At 37.7% G+C, this 19459-nt stretch overlaps 1 protein-coding gene across 4 annotated transcripts; it reads right to left on the reverse strand.

The window, feature by feature from the left end:
* Positions 1 to 1170: 1170 nt before the first annotated feature.
* On the reverse strand, positions 1171 to 19361 carry TNFRSF17 (TNF receptor superfamily member 17). 4 transcript variants are annotated; one of them, XM_075165066.1, is made up of 8 exons: positions 18893 to 19361; positions 12191 to 14401; positions 7229 to 7295; positions 6020 to 6251; positions 3690 to 3839; positions 3108 to 3240; positions 2643 to 2774; positions 1171 to 1861 (listed from the first exon to the last, which is right to left on the reverse strand). In XM_075165066.1, exons 5-8 carry the CDS (start codon positions 3720 to 3722, stop codon positions 1605 to 1607), a joined length of 555 nt encoding a protein of 184 aa, XP_075021167.1. In that variant the 5' UTR covers positions 3723 to 3839; positions 6020 to 6251; positions 7229 to 7295; positions 12191 to 14401; positions 18893 to 19361; the 3' UTR covers positions 1171 to 1604. The 4 variants fall into 4 exon arrangements, with proteins under 4 accessions (XP_075021167.1, XP_075021166.1, XP_075021168.1 ...); XM_075165065.1 differs by having other exon boundaries at positions 3690 to 6251; XM_075165067.1 differs by lacking the exon at positions 12191 to 14401 and having other exon boundaries at positions 3690 to 6251.
* Positions 19362 to 19459: the final 98 nt, after the last annotated feature.

Raw genomic sequence — 19459 nt, forward strand, 5'->3', positions numbered from 1 at the left:
GCGCGAATCTGTTCGCCTCCTTCCGAGGGGCGGCTCTGGCGCTGGCTTTAGCCCGCTCCTCGGTCGAGCGGCAGACCTTCCCGCGGCGGGGGGACACGGTAACGCGGTGTGTCAGCCCCGGCGGGAAGTGCTATCGCAATCCCTTCGCTTCACAGAAAGCCTAACGGTCTACCCCGGGCGGTAGTTCTGCGGGGAAGTGAAGAAATAGAGGGCAAATGGAAGATGAGACAAATGGAGAAAAAATGTTCTATGCTGTCACATGTGCCGTGTACGCTAAAGGTCCTGAAAGTTTCAGGTCTCAAAAAACCGGTACAGAAATTGTGAAACCTGTAATACAAAAAAATGGCAGAGTAATGAAGTTATTTTCTTAAATGTTGTAGGCGTGTTCTAAGGCATCATCTTGCTAGTTTGTGTTTGCACACTGTCTCAATACAGTGCTGTGTATTTGCCACATACTGCTCCGTGCTGTGTGGAGCAGCAAAGCATAACCTTTTTTTAAGAGATCCTAGATAAAGTAATAATAAATTTAATAGCACTGTAGGCCTATTTCAGAGGTTTTGGCTATGTGTGGCCAGACTTACACAGCTAACTCATAACTGGCCCAAACTTTGTGGTCAGCCTCCTAAAGATGCTGTAATAGTGATCATTCATAGATTTTGTGCAATAATTTACTAGTCTTAAAGCATTTTAGTTCATCAATCATGCAAGAACCTGAAATAGAAAGTTATCTACAAATAAAAAGATTGTTGTTGCTTCTGTTGTTGTTGCAGTTTTCCAGGAATAAACTGGCCTAATGTTAGGAAATTACATTAATGCTCGGGAGGCAAGGTGACAAAAGTATATTCCTAATTTTAGGCCACATAGTAGCCTAGCATGACTATATCTAATCAGCAGTCCTTGTACATATTAACAAGGGTAAGTAAAAAAAATCAGTGAAATAGAAGTAAGTCTTTACAGAATACAGTCTGAAAAATGCTTGGCACTTAAAGGAAAGTCTGCACCATCAGGAAATACATTAGGATTGCAGGTATGGTGCTCCACAGCACCACGACCTCCCTTAGTGTGACCCAGAGATACTGTCTGAACTGAGGGGGGAACTCCATACTCCACAAAGGTATTCATCATTAGAACATTCCTATTTCAAGCATCATCGAGGCTATTTGAAATTATTCTTTATAAGACTGGGGATGTAATGTGAGTCTTCATTTCTGCCTTTTGGAACATTCCTTGTGTACCATCAAGCAATTTTTGGCACAAGATCTGAGTTTAACGTAAATATACATTTGCAAACTTGTTTATTGATGAGTTTGTATATATCCGGCGTAAGTAGATACAATCTTTAAAGGCAGAAAAAGCTGTCCTACGTAGGGACTTTCAGAAATTAAAAATTCCAATAACTAGTTTAGTACCCTAGAATAACGTAGAAATACTTGATCAAAGAGATACTAGAATTAGAAACAATACGACAGTATTAATGAAAGCTCAATGGAAGATCTGTAAGGATGATGTACTAACCTTCTCCACTGACTGCAAGTATTAAGATTAATAGCTATACTGGAATAACTCATTTATTATTATGCAGTAAAAGTATACTTCTCTCGTAGTCACCCAGCACCCAGAATATAGTTGCAATAATCAAAAGATTTTGTTGTAACTAGAACAGTAGCTCCTTCTTCTGTAGCTGGTAATGGAAATGAAGTTTCACAGCCAGTCTGAGGTTTTACCAAGCCACAGTCACTGCAAGTGCATTCTTCCACTGAATACATTAATGTTTCACTTTGAAGTGAGTGTCTAGTTCCTTCTGCATTCACACTGCTTTCAGTATTAGCCTTGAGAATATTATTCAGCTCCACAGAAGAGTCTGTAAGTATACAGAAGTTATTTAGTACATACATCATGCTATACCAGACATACAGCTATTAAAGATCCAAATTTCATTATGTTCCAACTATGTTCCTAATCTCAGTGAAAGTTTTAAGATATAGTGAAAGTTTTAACATGTTGTTATATGTGACAATCTTTTGTTCTATGACAACATAGCCCCTATATTTCAGGATAAGCATTTAAGTAATCTAACACATATTTTCTAATCGGTTATTATTTATTGGCTGAACACTCCACAAATATTAGTATTTGTAAAATGTAAAAATAACTTAATTTTTTTCATCTTTCCAAAATATACCACATACACTTCTCACAGTCTAAAATATTAAGTAAAATTATTTAATGTCTTATAAGATGGAAAGCTAATATTGAATGTGTATCCTCTACCTGGGTAGAATTCCTTTTGCATTCAACGAGAAGAGGATGAAACCCTTATAAAGATCTTTTGCTATTGAGGGATCATAAATGATTTCTCAAACACTAGCAAGTAAGCCAGGTATGAATATGCCACCAAACAATCCTGACATGATCCAGAACCAACAAAGAGAGATTGCTGCTTTTACAAGTTATCATCTAGAGATTTTATTCCCTAACAACTTTAATAACTTCATTGAGACTAGTTGAGGAATACAAAAAAATCCAACAAAGACATTTATCAGAATCTGGAATATAAATTATATGCAAAATTTATACATGGTAAGAGTAGCTAAAATGTACAATGATCTAAAATTATTTGATAAAGAATCTTATTTATTCACCTGTGTTTTTCAGTTTTTCTTTCAGTTGCTTTAGGTGCTTCCATTTAAACAAGATCATTAAGGTGAACAGAGTGAGCATTAAAATAACTCCTAAGCCCAAACAAATCAAAATAACTCCACTTGAATCAGTACCTTATGAAATAAAAGAGATGCATTAATTGTAAACAATAACCAATGAACAGTAAATATGTCCAACAACTTCTTGTATATTAAAGGAGCAATTTCTCTTTCTATTGACTGACAGCTCAAGTAAAGCTTGAGAGCTTTAAAAATTTACTCTTCTTAACACACATACTCATTCAGGACACACTGCATACATCTTTAATATTTTTGAGCCCATATATTATTCTGATAAACTCTTTCCAGGTTTTAGGTTTCTTTAAGTTTTTATGTTTACAGTTCTATGTAAAATACAACATGAAAATGCCCAGCACAGCCACAAAGTATTGCAGAAATACTACTTACTCTTATCACAGTAGTTTTCACATGAAGGCGGCGGTGTACTAGAACATCGAAGATGACAAGGCTTACAAGAGAGCAGCAAATTATCGAAGTATTCATTTTTGGGGCAGTGTGCCATCAGTCGGTAATTATGGAACTGGAAAGCCCCAGAAATTGTAAAAGAGTGAGGATCATCTACAAAGGGATTTTCAGTTCTCAGTTTTAGCAAATCTAAGAACAGCTAGCAATAGTAGTTAGACTTCAATCACAGCTCCACTACGTAGTATCATGTTAAATAAAAAGGATTTAACTCTGAGGCCCCCAAGGAATTACTGTTCTTTTTTTGGCAATTCACAATTGTAGAAAAAATGAACAGCTGCACCAAGATAATTTTCAATGTAAATTATGTCTGAAACAGAAAATGGTTATTTATAGAAGACATTTCTTGAACAGGTGCTAAACATTACAAACTGTAGAAAAGCAAGAAGGTCTCCAAACAGGAGTTCATAATAATTGTTCTTGTCTTTAGAATTTTGTGGGGTTTTCCATGGTGATGGGCTGCAGTAATTATGTTTTCCTGTAATATGCAAACTGTGCAATGCTTACTTTTTGCTCTTTTTGTCCCAGTCCAAGGAGCATAAGATTAAAAAAATAGAGGCAGGAGGCACAGCAGTGAGAAGATAAGACCAATTCAGTTTCTAGGTTTGCCACTGACTCATTCTGCAACTTCAGACAACTTCCTTCTTACACGTTTCCCTGGATGAACAATATTTAGAACACATAGATGATGAAAGAATTATTTTTTGTAAATGAATGGTTTTCTGATTTTAAGTGAGATACTATTAAAGTACAAGTTCAACAATAACTTCATAATTGTGTTGTACAAAATACATCCAAGACCTCCAGTTATAATGGAAGGACAAAATCTAGAGATGCAGTCACTGGGATATTGCTCCTCAATTCCAAATTAGCCTCATTTATCTAGTCTATTAGGTTTTGGTCAGCTTTTTTGCTTGCTTCATTTTTGGGGGTTTAGCTGGGTTTTTTGCTTATAACCGTAGTATATGAGAAATTTAATAAGATTACATTCTGATCGTGAGAGAAGAGCTATATGAATATTTTACAATTTTGATTCAAAACATTATCTGCATTTTTTCCCTTGTTTTTCTATAATGCAGAGCTGTCACGGTACTAAAACTGCGGTACCCAGCATGAAAAAATAGGTGGGCCATAGATCTCATACTTGTGGCAGAGTGTATACGACACTTCCTTCCCAGCCAGGTGATGGGATGCACTGAGCATGCATAGATTTGTCTGTGTATATGCAGCGAGTGTAACATTTCTGAAAATGCATTTGGTCTTCTCCCAGGAAAAAAAAGCTTTGATAACAGACTGCCACAATGAAAATAATTTACACAGCTTATTTGTATCTTGACTTTTTAATCTAATAGAATTTATTTTAAATACAAAGTTAATCAGTAATATCTGGCAAGTTGCAATAACTGCCTCTATCCAGTATCACTGCCACAGATAGATTAGACTTACAGGCTTATTTATAGTTAAATTTCTCCTTGACGTAATTAAGTTAACTGCCTTTTTGACTACAGAAAGAGAATTGTAATTTCATACCACATTACTATGTGTGAGACTTATTTTCCCACAAAATGCACCATGCGGCAATACACAAACTGTTTTTAGTGGAATAGTCTAAAAAAGCAATCTGTATTCTAGTCTCTAGCAGATGGGACTGCTTAGTGGCTTCTGCGCTTGTTTCTATAGGACAGGTGCACAGCTGTAGGCTTTCTATTATGGGCTTTTTTCCCTATTCAAGATTAGTGGATAAACAGGAATTGACAAAATCTGATTTAGGCGTGACAAAATAAAATATGGATACAGACCATGGGCGATGCCAAAAATTTCACCAGGAAATCAGTGCTGGTGCTGAAGTCATAAAACTGGTTCTGACTCGCTTCATACATTCACACTAGGGGAAGAAACCTAAGTTATCACTAGATATCATTTCTATTTCTGATGAAGCACCATTTGGTAGCTTATGCATAGAGTGATTTGAGTTTTTGCTTTTAAGATGCTGTTTAACCTTTTCAATCATGGAGAGGACAATCACATTCTCAACTGTGATCTGAGAAGGCAGATATTTGTGAAAGTATCTTCATGGTATCCACAGGTACGATAAGTGAATTTCAGGACAGACAAGCTGGGTCCAACGCTTTACTCTTATCAATATAATTCCATTAACTTCAGTGACATGCTCTAATTTTACTGAAACAAAAGTGCACACAGGTACTTACAAGGTATCTTCAAAAGGTATTGGCTGAAGGAGGTAGCTTTCTTTGGAAAATGTTAGTCTAACTTTCCTGCATACCTGCATGGCTAATATTTATCTACTTCACAGGAACAGTCCAGAGTAATTTTATTAAAATTCGCTAAGTGCTTTCAATGAAAATTATTAAACCCCTGCCAAGTATGAGTTCATAGAATCACAGAATACCAGGTTGGAAGGGACCTCAAAGATCATCTGGTCCAGGTTTCTTGGCAAAAGCACAGTCTAGACAAGATGGCCCAGCACCCTCTCCAGACAAATCTTAAAAGTGTCCAATGTTGAGGAATCCCACTTCCCTGGGGAGATTATTCCAATGGCTGATTGTTCTCATTGTGAAAGATTTTCCTCGTGTCCAGTTGGAATTTCCCCAGGAGTAACCCCTCGTCTTTTCCATGTGACTCCTTGTAAAAAGCAAGTCTCCGTCTTCCTGGTAGCCACCCTTTAAATACTAGAACATGGTGATAAGGTCTCCCCTAAGACTGAACAAACCCAGTTCTGGTTTTGTTCCTCATATGGCAAGTCTGAAATCAAACTTCAGGCTTCTACTAAAGCAAAGAAAAATACATCATTGATAATTTACAGGTAAGCTACATACCAAAAGATAATATTATGCAACAGATGTGATGAATCTTTTCTGGAAAACCAGAGGGCTCTCAAAACACCGGCTCAAGAATTTTTCAAGAAACTGTCTTAAATAACTCACATAAGTCTAAGGTAGCCTGGACTGGTCTGAATCTGTTTTGGAAGGCCTGATGAAACAAAGAGTTATAAGTTCATGATGTGGACCTATGTTTTCCTTTCCAGATCATAGTATCTTTCTAGATGATCTGGAAAAAAAAAAAAAAAGAAATACTGTTTTAGTGACGTGCAAGATACACATTCTACTTCTAAGTTTGAAACTCATGTAATTAAATCAACATTGGTTTTCTCAAGCAGATTAAGAAGCTAATATTCGTGGAAAAGTAACTGAAGTCTTGATGTGTTCAGTAAAAAGAACCCACACCTGCTGCTCTTACTGAGGGTGTCACTGGTAATACAAAGCAGTTCAGAGGAGTAGTGGAAGCAAGTAGACGATGGTAACTTTGTACAGTTTTATGTCCTCCAGGCAATGCACATTCTTCCCCTTTCCGTAACCCTCTGCACATGTTTTGACAGAGCAACACCAACAGTAGTTGGAAGAAATTGCATAGACCAGATAATAATATTTAAAAAAAAAAACACAGAGATTCTCAAGGCATACTGTAAACTCAGTGCTGTTATGTAGGACATTCTTAAGATGATCTATTGAAAATATTAAAGAGAGGAGTGTAAGACTTGACATTATGTTGTGAGACAATTAACAATGAAAGGAACTATGGGATATAACTCCTACCATAGGTAGTATTATTATAGTCTTCGCAACTACTTTACTTTTTTATATTAAATTCTTTCCTCTGTTTTCCTAGTCCAGAAGAAGTACATCTGTTTTTACTTATTGGCAATGGCTTTTCTTGTGTACGCAAAATACCTCTCTCTCCAAAACAGCATGCCGTTACTGTACTTTAATACATCTGCTGTATGATATGCAAAAGTATTAATTTTGTGATTCCTAAAATATTTTGTCACTCAAATGTAATAAGATATATTCTTATCAGACTATTTTGGCACAAAGACGATTCATGTCTAATTAGTAAGACCAGTCTGTAGGTCACCAAAGATGTGGTTAGATTATATACAGCTAAGCTGATTAAATGTCTTGGTGCTACTGTTGCTCTTCACTCTACAGTATTCTGAGGACAGCACAAGGAAGGGCTCCAGGGCTTACCTGACCACATGGCAAGCAGCTTCAATGTGTTAATCCAGTTAGTTCATAGAGTTTTACTCCCTAGGGCCTGAAAAAAAGGCCAGAAACAGAATAGAAAAAAAGATAAACAGCTAGTGGGGATGTGAAACAAAGTCTGCCACAGAAGTACAAATTTGGCAAACTAATGTGCCAATGTCTTAATTTTAAAAGTCCTGTCAAACTCTAAGTACAGTAGAAATTAATTTGTGTCTAATTTTTTGAGATTGTGTATATGGGATGATAAGATGTTGTGGCAGATGTGCTTACACTCTCTGTAACCAGTTGGCCAGAAACAGTTTTCCTATGTGGCTAGTTAGAGTTCAAACACATTTATCATAAGACACAGAAGTAAATACAAAGAAGTCTCATCTTTTCTATCAAACTCTAGGAAACCTCCCCTCAAGTAAAAGGCTAAATACAGCTCATTTTATCAGAGCTCTGGAGAATACTGCTGTCTCATAGCGATAATTTTCCTCCTACGGTTGGACTACTATTTCCCAAAGCTTACAGCCTTTACAGATAAACGAATTTTTTTGATAGATGTGCCCCAAAACATAAATCCTTGATTATTAAGCAATACATTTTTCACACATAGAAACTGGGGAGCAATGATAGTAAAGGGTCTCTAATGTGTCATTCATATAAACAACCACCACCCAAGTCACAGTCTTTTCTCCTTAGCTATATATAGTTTTATTGATGTATGTAATGAGAAAACAGAGGCGACAAATTGTAGAAAAACTATGAGGAATTACAGTTGTCATGGCCTGTTGCCTTTGTTTTCTGCACATCCTAACATTCAAAAGTCCTACTTCTCAAGGGTCTGAAAGCAAGCATATAATCAGAAGATCTTGATAAGCAATAACTCCCAGTGACAGTCCTTGCTACACATCTAAAACACACATTATTTCAAAATCTATGTTCTGTGGTTCACCTGCTGTTTTCACTGACTACATGAGATTCCCCAGAACTTCTGAAGACAAGTATCTATAGAGCAGTTTTGAAACTACATTTTGGGGGACCATTTCTTATCTGCCCATGCCTCTAAAAAGCATACTACAAACATTTATTCTCAAAGCAGAAATTAATCCAACATAACTGTTTCTCAATTCAGTAAAACACTGTGTTGTTCGCTCTCAAAAACAAGTGTCAAACTGTGCCAGAAAAAGCTAACTCATTCAACAGAGGGTTATTTGGTGCAGTGCACAGAAAATGTATTTGATAGTTATTATGTAGATGGGTGATGGAACTTGCAATAAAACAGATTTGGGGAAATGATGTGCTGCAGGAGTAAGCAAGACATTTTCTGTCCTAAGATTCTTGTGCAACCTTCATTTTTGAGTAATTTAGATAGGAGGAAGTTAATATTAAAAAAAAACAACCTTTAAGTACTTTGTTGGGAGAAGTGTACTCTACCAACTGGCTTTAATACGAGACATGTAATACCTGAATTCAGAAGCTGTTTATAAAGTAGAATATTGGATTCAGCCAACCAATGAAACAAAAACCAGAAGCATTAAGAATAAATTCATTAAGTGACATTAAGGTAAGGATATTGTTACTTAGAAACTGTAGTTATGTTATGTTAATAATTTATCCACTGCCTTGGATAATACACATTAAATCCCCTAATCGGCACACTATTTTGTTATATGTAGACTGTGCACACACACAAAAAAAAGATGTCTGAGATGACTGGATACTGATGGTTCTCCTAAGTGATATTTATCTTTAGGGAATAATAAGTATACGGCTTATTTACCAGTGAAGTTACATTTCAGCTTTTTTCCAGTTACGGGATTTACAGGGCTTGCATTGGCTTTCCACATAGAGTTACATGTTGATACTAATAAATGCTTTCTCCTTGTCACTTGGTTTTGCTCCAAAAGGATGACAGAAATTAGTAGAGTTGTACAAAATAAGAAAGGATTTCTCAAATGTAATAATTGGTCATTTAACTGTAAATCCACAAAGTATTGCCAGGGAGGTATTTCTGCAGTTACATTACTGTAACTTAAGTTCAAAAACTCCTTAAGTTCAAAAATATCCTCTAAGAATAATATAATTCAGACAAGTTAAGCTGGCCTGCTGGAGTTGACATCATTATGGAGAGTATGGGAAATAAATTTAAGAAGAAAAGTGTCAACTGCGAAATCAACAGAAAAAAGAAAAGGAAAAACAGTTCTCAGATTTGCTTCTAAAATGTTTCAGTCTGACTCAAGAGTGACACCCAGGGACGATTTATAAAGGCCAGTATGAAATATACTACTTTGCTCTCCTAATGTGGTAATCGACCACCGACAACTCCTCTCTGAACTTCAAATCTACATCTGGAAGCAGTAAAACATCTATTTGTTGTTTAGAAGAATAATTTTAGCATACTGTCAATTCTACTAGGGTATCAAACTACTGAACAGGATTTCAAGAAATCAAATATTTTTTACTGGTGAAGGGAGTACAGGTAGGTAACAGCACAGCACAGACCAGGAGGTAGTATTTTGGAGCCGTACACACACACACTCTCTAGATTTACAACCTTCTATCATGTGAGCAGAAGACCTAGAGTTACATGCCGCTTTGGCAGAATACAGGCATACCAAGCACTGAGCATCCAGCCAGAGCATTTCCTGCCATGAACCCAAATTTGACTGTTGGTTTCTTTAAGCATCTGGAGAAGCCTAAGACTTCCAGTCAGTGCCCATTTTTAACATGAGTTAAATTGGTATTACTTACGTGACAGAAATTAGTCACCTGAAAAGGTAAGGAGAATTTTATCTTTCACTATTTAATTTGAAAAAAAGCTATTGTGAGTTTCAACGCTGAAATAACAAAATGAAAACTCTGAACAGAAAACCAAAGAAAGTAATACTATTATGTCAATAATGAAACATAAGAATTTAAATTAATCTCTCACAGAACAGTAGCTTAAGGTCTATTTACCACACATAACTTCAACAACAAAGCTTTGTTCTGACATGGCTCTGTTCATGCTTGTGCCAGCTTTTTGGCCTGACTGTACTTCAGAAATTCTGCTGGCATAATTACATAGCACTTATCAAGAGAAAGAGGGTTTTCTGCTAGGACTATTACATTCCCATCACAAACAACATTAGCTAGGCTGACAAAGGAATTCTTCTGGCTCTTTTTCTTCCACCCACGAAGGCAACTGACCTACACTATCAAGTCTTATAGTACAGGCTTAGTCTGAGTCCTCTCCAATTCTCTAAAGCTATTTACAGAAAAAATCCAAAGAAAAAAGTCCCTTATAAATCACCTCATCACAACAATCCTAAAAATCTGAGATCAATGTACGTATAAAAAAACCACCACTTTTTCTTCCCAAAATTTACTGCACTTCAAGGAAAGCAGTCTTACAGACAGTTATCTCCTAAAAAAGCATTAAAACATTCTGAAATGGTTATTTTCAGAAATCCGTATTTTGTTAAGTGTATGCTTTAACTGTATGGCTAGGAGGAGATAAGCTGTTCTAGGAATGGGGTACACACTGCTAATAAACAAAAGGAAGGAGTTATTAAAGGATTCATCGTGTTCATTCACTTCTACAAGCTGCACAGAACAATGCTCTTTTTAGACACAATATTGTTTAATGTCACGTGGGCACAGTGCAAAATCAAGAACAATGTAGATTTTGCCTCTTTGGTTCAGAACATTTTACTTAGACCACTGCTTTGAAAAAAGTGATGTTGCTGTTGCTACATCTGGTATTTCCAAAAAAGATTAAAGAACAAAACAACCAAAGAGAAAAATGTTCCTTAAAAATAGTAATTAAAATAACAATAGTATAAAGATTGTCAACTAAATCTCAGACAACTTCTGTATCCCTTACTACATTCAAAGTTTACTTAGCTAGGAACTAAGTTATGGAAAAGATTAAGTGATAGCACAGAAAAGCAGTGTTAATAGACTATAAACCCGTTGGGGAAAGAAGATACCTTTTCATTTGTCTAACATTCTACATGTGCCAACATAGTTACATAACTACTAAGGACAATGCATAAAACAATAATTGCGCAAGCAAGTTTGGATTAAGCTAATACTAGTTAGAATGCCAGTGACATTTTTATGTTGGTGCAATAGTTTTTACAGAATGTAAACTTAATTTTTTTCTTCATTTCTTAACGTAAGCACTTACATTTTCTGTTGGAAAAATAATCTCCCACATACTACTATTTTAGTGACTTTGCAGATGGACAAAACAAACTAAAACTAATCAGTGGTATAATGCCAATAGGAGTAATGGAGTTACAACAAAAAGAAATGTGTATGAACACCTATGAATGACGTGAAGTGCTTCACATACACTAAAGTCTAACAAGAATTTTTCTGCTGATAATTTTAACCAAATTCTCTAGCCGTCCAGTGTTTGTGGACAAGTTTAGGTAATACACAATTACTTTATTTCAAATTCCCATGTACAGCATCACAGTGCCAATATGTGCTCTTTCTCTCAAGACAGGGAAATTGTAATTGATTTAGCCATCCCTACTCCAGAATAATTCCCCATGCAAATTGCCTTCTCTGGAATAAAAATACTGGCACAGAATAATTTTGGAGTAATTAGTCCTATTTAGAAACAAGCTCACTATTTCATTCTCACAATTTCATAATGAAGTAATTATTTTCTGCAACAACATTAACATGTTTACTAGCTATAGAAGAACAGCTTTAAAAATCCCATGACACTGTTATTCTTTCTCCATAACAATAATGCCATTTTGCTTTAGTTATTACCGAAACTAAAATCTTAAGCTATCTCTAATGGACAAAATGCTCCCTCAACTGGAATGCTGGAGAATTAAGAAGGGGAAAAGAAACCACATGAAAATCTCACATGGAACTAGTTTTCTATTCCCACCTCCCTGGAGACAGACAGCCAGCATGTAAAACTTTCCATATGAAAAATAAGTGTTATAAAACTCTTACCAGATGTATAAGGCAAGAGATCTAGCCTACAGATGTTATGGAACCCAACAGTGGACATGGCAACTCTGAGCTTCTCAGGGAGTCAGGGAGTCACTGCAATAAGAAAGGGCGTGAATAAACAGCATGTTACGTACCCTGCATTAACATTCTCAGTGCCAAGTTCAACGTTTTCGTTATCTACAAAAACATTCTTTATTAACACAGTCTAGAAAAATTATATCAGGTACAGCTGAATTCTGTTTGATAGCGGGGACTCACCTTGTGCATCTGTGTTGGACTGTAAGCCCCACTTTGAATACTAGCCACCTTTTCTGCATTTTTTTACTTCTGTATCAAGCTACAAGACTGACAATTTGATGGTATCCAGAATTGCAAATTCTCTCTGTTACTTGTCTCCTGCTAGAACAACACTAGCTTACAGCCAGTGGAAGAACATGTGCTGAGGATGTAGCACTTAAAAAGTTATCATTGTTGCTCAGTCAACTCAGCATCCCAGCCCCTGAGATTCTCAAATTTGTCTCAGGTCACAGGGAGCAAAAATATCTTCTGTTTCCATCTATCACTTCCAAAGAATTTATGTATCTTAGGCTTGTAATATTTACTCTCCACATCCAACAGATTTATACGTGAAAACAAATTTACTCTAATGAAGCAGAAGGTTAATTTTCTAATCAAAATGTTGCTAATCAAGATGAAAGCATAAGAACAGTTGAACAGAGGTCTGGATTGTACTTAACAGGATTTATTTTCAGCTGCTTCAGTATCTTAACTGACACGATGTCTCCTCCCACCAATCCTACACCTTGCTTTCAGATCCCTAGAACCACGCAGTCTCTGCCTTTCTTCAAAATAGATTCCCTCCTGTCGATAACTTTTCAAATCCTAACTCAGTCACTGTATACATTGTTAAAGTGATCTCATTCTTCCCTTCCTTGGATGCGCGTTCTTTGCTCAGCACATTCCTTCCACATTAAGCAATCCTCCTGCTATTTACAACATTTTCAGCTGTCGTAAGGTTTATAAACTACATACAGATTCCTCACAGTGTGCACACCTAAACCACTATCTTTGTTTATTTTGAGCTTTGATAGCAAAAAACCCCCACACATAACAAACAGTTTTGATAGCAAAACTACTTACCTAAACCACCTTCCCCCTACTATTTATCTGTCTGGAGGCTCATGGTATCAAAACCACAGAAGAAGTTCTGTCTAAGGAATAAACTGCAATGACTGTGCATTCAAAGAAAGGCATTTTGAACAAAGAACTAGCTAACACCCAACTTAACGATTTTTTAAATCTGAACACCAGGCTAACTAAGCAATAGATCACACAGCTGAGAACTCTGAGCCTCCAATTAAACTCACCTGAAAAAAAAAAGGATGGCACTTGTAAAAAAGACGACCTTTCAGTCTTTATTTCTAGAGATATACAAGCCAGAGAAAGAAAGGTTGTGTATACATACAAAAGTGAGAGACACATGACTACCTCAGAAAATAACAAGCTGACCATATGAAGTATTTGAGAGGTAAGGAGATGGACACAGAGAATTATAAACTGGTATTTTGGTGTATGGATCTATGTATTTCTTTTGCTATCTAAAGTAAAAACAATTAATTTTATGCCCTTTTTGAAGCCTGTAGCATGTGCTTTAATTGCTCCAAAAGAAAGGCTTTAACTCCAGATTGGAGACCTCAAAAAGAAGAATTCAGCTCAGAAGCACTCATCACTAGCCCACAATGAAATGTGTAAGAGTTAAGTTGCTAAATTCCTTTGAGGATGCCCCTTTGCAAGCTTGGAGTAATTCTACAACTGGACTGTGGAAGAGAGCTTATGCTATGGTGTTACATTTGGAAAAGCAAAGAAGACTTCTATTTGAATCTTTTCCAATCAAATAATAGCTTAAAATACATTAATGTAACACAAATATAGCAATTATGTGAGTGTCCAGCAGAGGGAGAGTAATAGGTCAGAAACAGCATTTGTTAAATAGCAGGGTTAGAACAAACAAATCAGTGAAAAGATGTTTCCAGGTCAAGATATCTTAGTTTGGATTATACACAGTCTTGTGCAAATATAAAAGCCTCTTTATAATTCATTTATGTTTTCAGGAACACCAGCAAAGCTTAGCATAGACTTGGCTCTTGGAAAAGCTGTCATGCTGAAACAGTGTTTGGTTTTAGTTCTCAGCTACATCTCCACACAGGCTACCTGCAAAGAGAATTTGTCAGAGTTTAAAAATATTAATTTATAATCTCCTGGCACTTAATCAAACTTAAACTAGTTCAGTATTTTCAGTTCTGTGTCGGGCCTCATTAATATTATGAAAGGTATTTAGAAAAACTCTTACACAGCTTTCCTTCAAGATAGGTATATCACTTGTATTTAGGTATGGCCTTAATTCATGTTTTCCACAAAAACTTTCTGGACTCATTTAACTTCACCTGCTTCTTCTAAGTAGTGCTAAACTTAATTTCTAGAACATCTTTTGAGATTGTTCCTTCACATAAGCCTCAGACAACAAGCTATGCTTCTAGAATGGCACTTCCATAGCTAAGCACAGTTTCCTATATTTTTCTTTTAATAATTTACCTTGTAACTTTTGTCTTTTCTTCCTCCTAGGTAAATAACTTGTTCTTTTGGCTTTGTTTTTAGAGGCTCATTCTGACTTCAAAGCAATTCTAAATATCAGGCTACTCATTTAAGTGCATAACTGATGTACATATTTGAATACCTTTAAATTTCAGGGCATGGCTGACAGTGCGTCAGTTGAATTTCAGCTTGCTGCCGCACCAGAAAGGGAAGTATTATTCCTTTCCTGCTCCTCCCAATCTCAGCCAAACGCTTTCTTTCCCATTTTGCAGCAGCTCAGGAACTTATTTGATCTCAAGGTAAACTGAGTCAATTAACTCATAACCCAGCACCCTAAAACCACTCTCCTTCCCGCTTAGACTGCTGCTGTTTTATGGAGTCGAATAAGCTTACCTGTTGGTGGTGAGCTGTTAACTACTTGAAGCTGTTAACCTGTTTGAAGCCTCCTAGTGAAATATACCTTTCTTTGCTGCTTCAGTTCACATAACTAAAACATTGGTATTTCATAGGTATATCTGCTAGGGTGTCAAGTGCTTGTGAGAACTTTGGATGAAAGTTACTACTAAAGTACAGAATACTATTCCTAATATCATATGAATGAGGACCTCCATTTCACTGCTACAGGACTGACTTCTCGCTGCAAACTAGTGGTGAACCTACCTTGAGATAGTTTAGTATGTGAATGGCTTGCTCTCACTAAAAAGAAGTCCTGTTCCCCATTCTTACTTTATATCAGCTCTGGCATTTGTCAAACACCTCTTAAGAGTTGATTCATCTCAGTAACCCAGCAGGAAAAAGAAAGTGGATTGTTCTGTAGCTAAATTTAATGAGATAGACTGACTCAGCAAAGGGTCTAACAAGAGCTAGAAGGCAGCGCAAGGACGGGTAGAACTGCAACTGTGGGGGAGACAGTTTCTCTGCACCCCAGTCCCCACATGTTAACCCTGAGGTGGTCTTTTCTAAGCAGTGCTTTGATAATTTAAGTCAGTCATGATGTGATGATGGATTTATATGGGTGGTTCTCAATAAGAAAAGCTTTTTAGTGTTTATTAAATGAAGAGCTAGTATATTTATTCTAAACATTTTGATGCAAAAGAGATTTAAACAAGAAAAGCTTTTATAATGCTTTAAAACCTCAAGAGAACATGACCATTTACGTTCCAGTAGATATTTTGCCAGTAAAATTATCAAGATTCCACTTAGGTTTTGTTTTGAGTACCAGCTGTTCGTGAGTGGAAAAACAAACTCCTGGCCCTGTTAAAAATTTAGTGTTTGAGTTTACACAACTCCTATGTGCGACACAGCCTGCAGAACAGGTTTGTACACTCTGAAGGACATCTGGCATCTTCTGAAATTCTGTGGACTAATTGTTTATATCCTAGCAAGTACCTAGGGAATAAGTACCTGTCAAGGAAGGAAGGAATGTTGGATAACACAAGTAATTCTTTTCCCCTGAAATCAGTGGTAATACACAATTCCATACCTCTGATCAAACACATATTTGGCCCCACACCCCGCACCCCCCAAAAAAAAAAAATTATCACAACTCAGTACTTTAGGAGCTGGCAGAATGAAGCTCCATTTCAAAAATCTTCAAGAAACCTTTTTAAGGAACGCCAAAGTGTATATAAGAATTGCTGCTTACATGTTCTGTGTGCTGGTAATCTTAAGGTAAGTCTTAATTGCTCTGAAAATATAGTACCTGCCTCCAGTTAAGTCTTTCCTGACTTGTAAGCTGTGTCAAGGCTCAAACAAAAAACAAGCTTGCAATACAGCATTGCAGTCATTATAGACCTGAGCTATTAAGTGCTCATAATGATGGTAAAAAGTGTACAATAACAAGCCACGCTGTCAGCAGAATTCATGAAGCTTGGTTTCCACTGGATTTTTATCTATTAGTCAACAGTAGTAACCCATGAGCTCCTTTCTTCCAAATGGTGTTACCTTGTTTCCATACTAAATGAAATGTATCAGATACCTACTGGTTAATAAATGTCAAAATGTCACTTAACCAGCAAAGGTTAGTATTTAAAAAAAGAAAAAAAAAAAAAAAGAAAAAAAAAACCAAAACAAACCCCAAACAAACCTTTAGTAAGTGGAGAGTGCTATATTGAGGTGTTCCTTGTGATACTAGCTGCTTAGGAAACTTATTTCTTACTCTTGTAGCTTTACTTCTAACTGCTTCCTTCATTCCTCTGGTAAAAAAGGATCATCTCCTATTATTGCTTCTATCCCAGCCCTCAATGGGACTGCATATGGCTTTTTTTTTTTTTTTAACAGAAACATGATTGCCACACACAGTTGAGAAACTTACTTGTAGTTAACAAAATTCTAAATATTACAACATGTCCTGGTTTTGGCTGTGATAGAGTTAATTTTCTTCCTAGTAGCTGGTATAGTGCTGTGTTTTGGATTTAGGATGAGAATAATGTTCATAACACACTGATATTTTAGTTGTTGCTGAGCAGTGCTTACACTAAGTCAAGGACTTTTCAGCTTCTCATACTGCCCTGCCAGTGAGGAGGCTTGGGATGCACAAGAGGCTGGAAGGGGACACAGCCAGAACAGCTGACCCAAACTGGCCTAAGGGATATTCCATACCATATGAAATCATGTTGAAAAAAAAAAACTGGGGGGAGTTGGCCGGGGGGGCGGAGCCGCTGCTCGGGAACTGGCTGGGCATCAGTCAGCGGGCGGTGAGCAATTGCATTGTGCATCATTCATTTTGTATATTCTTTTATCATTATTATTATTTTCCCTTCCTTTTCTGTCCTATTAAATTGTCTTTATCTCAGCCCATGAGTTTTACCTTTTTTCCAATTCTCTCCCCTATCCCACTGAAGGGGAGCAAGCGAATGGCTGTGTGGTGTTTAGCTGCCTGCCGGGTTAAACCACAACACAACAGTCACACAGGTGAGAATCTTTCTTAATTATACTCAACTTTGAACAATAGAGGCCCTGGCAATGTGTGTCTGAAAACTGGAAAGAAACTCAGCAGCAGAGAATAACCAGAGAGTGGCTTTCACAAGGTCTTTAAAACTCATTCTTTAGGCTCTGGTGAGGGTAAGTTCTTGGTGCTTGAAGGAAAGACTTCCACTTAGCAGAGGTGTATAGTCTTTCATTGTGAATTACATTTTTTCTTTCAAAATTAATTATCTGTGGTGTTGGTGGGGATGCTGGTTTTCTTACTTTTATAAGTGCTACCCCGTACACTAGTATTTTCCCTAAATATGATCAGCTGGAAGCACATTTTTCCATTAACACGTGTGCATTACCTGCCATGTAGAATTTTTTGCTTGTCAAGGGCGTACCTTGTCAAGGGCTGGTGTGCAGCCAGAAACCATCTCGTTCTTGGTTATTATATTATATTACGTAAATACCACTTCAGGAGAGTTTATGTAGTTCTCCAACCAAAACTGCACCGGATCTTGTACTGAATGGAGATCTTTACATTTTAGTTCTAAGCTCGTCTGCTTTCAAAACATCTCTGTAACCTGCTCTATAGTGTTCTAATATAAATAATGCTGCAGATGACTCAGTCCTCACATGTGAGCACTCCAAGAAACTCCCTTCTCCCAAGCACTCGCTTCGTCTAGTTACAAACACTTATGCTGAACTGTCCAAGATGAAATGCTGCCACAGCCATGTGCAGCCTACTAACCAAAATCTACTCGTTTCCCCTCTGTGCCTTCCCATCTCCTCCAAATACACTTAACTTGAAGCAATGTTTTTTGGTTTGGGGGTTTTGTTTTGTTTTGTTTTGTTTTGTTTTTAATAACTTCTAATAGCCTTACCAGTCATGGGCCTCAGTACTTGACAAGTCCTACTGAATTTGGCTTAACTGGATTTTTTTTTTTAATGATAATAACCAAGTCAAAGTGTGCTGTAGAATTGCCAAAATTAGAACTTTTAATGCATCCTGTCAACTTACGGCTGGACGTGTACAGAAACTCAGCTCACGTGAGAGCACGTGTGTTCACAAATCTTCATTTGGGAGGTTTACTGACCCACACAGGTGCCATCACTGTATTGTCATGCTGTACCTAAGTTTTCTAGGACTAGGTATGTGCAATTTTGCATAGATAAAAGCTAAAACGAGCACGTCTTCACCTGACTCCAGACGCTGAGTCCTTAAGGGAGGCGGGAAATCTGGTGAGGTGTCACCCCCCGCCGGGCCTGCTCTCCTCAGCCGCCGCCGCGCACCCCCGCGGGACAGGCTGCCGCTCCGGCGGCGACGGGTGCAGACGGCCCCTGGGAGCGCCCGAGACAGGCTCATCTCCCCCGGCGAGGCAGCGTACCACACGGCTACTGTCCGTCCCCATCTGAAACGACCCTCGTGTGGGCTGAGGGAACGCGGAGCAGCCATCCGGCGACGCTGTCCCCTCGCAGCCTCTGCGAACTGCACTTCCCAGAGACCTGCGGGGCAAGACACAAGCGTCGCCTGAGGGAACGCTGGCGCCTGGCCTGCTGGGACGGGTAGTTGTCCCGCCTGAGGCGTTCGCACCAACTACATGTCCCGTCTCCCCCCCCGAAATTGGAGGCGGAGACGGCAGAGACGAAAGGCGAGCGCAAAGGCTGACAGGAATTGTAGTTTCTTAATACGCAGAAAACGCAGGCAACTACATTTCCCATCTCTTCCGGGGAGGTGGGCCAAAGGGGGCTCGCGCAGGTCATGAT

Source organism: Calonectris borealis, chromosome 16 (assembly GCF_964195595.1).
Source record: "Calonectris borealis chromosome 16, bCalBor7.hap1.2, whole genome shotgun sequence".
NCBI lineage: Eukaryota > Metazoa > Chordata > Aves > Procellariiformes > Procellariidae > Calonectris > Calonectris borealis.

Coding starts and splice junctions, on each gene's coding strand:
- TNFRSF17 (XM_075165067.1), bottom strand. CDS start 3,722: ATGCTCCTTGGACTGGGACAAAAAGAGCAAAAA. Junction 3,241..3,689: donor TGGGACAAAAAGAGCAAAAA/GTAAGCATTGCA, acceptor GGGGCTTTCCAG/TTCCATAATTACCGACTGAT. Junction 1,862..2,642: donor AGAAAAACTGAAAAACACAG/GTGAATAAATAA, acceptor GTATACTTACAG/ACTCTTCTGTGGAGCTGAAT.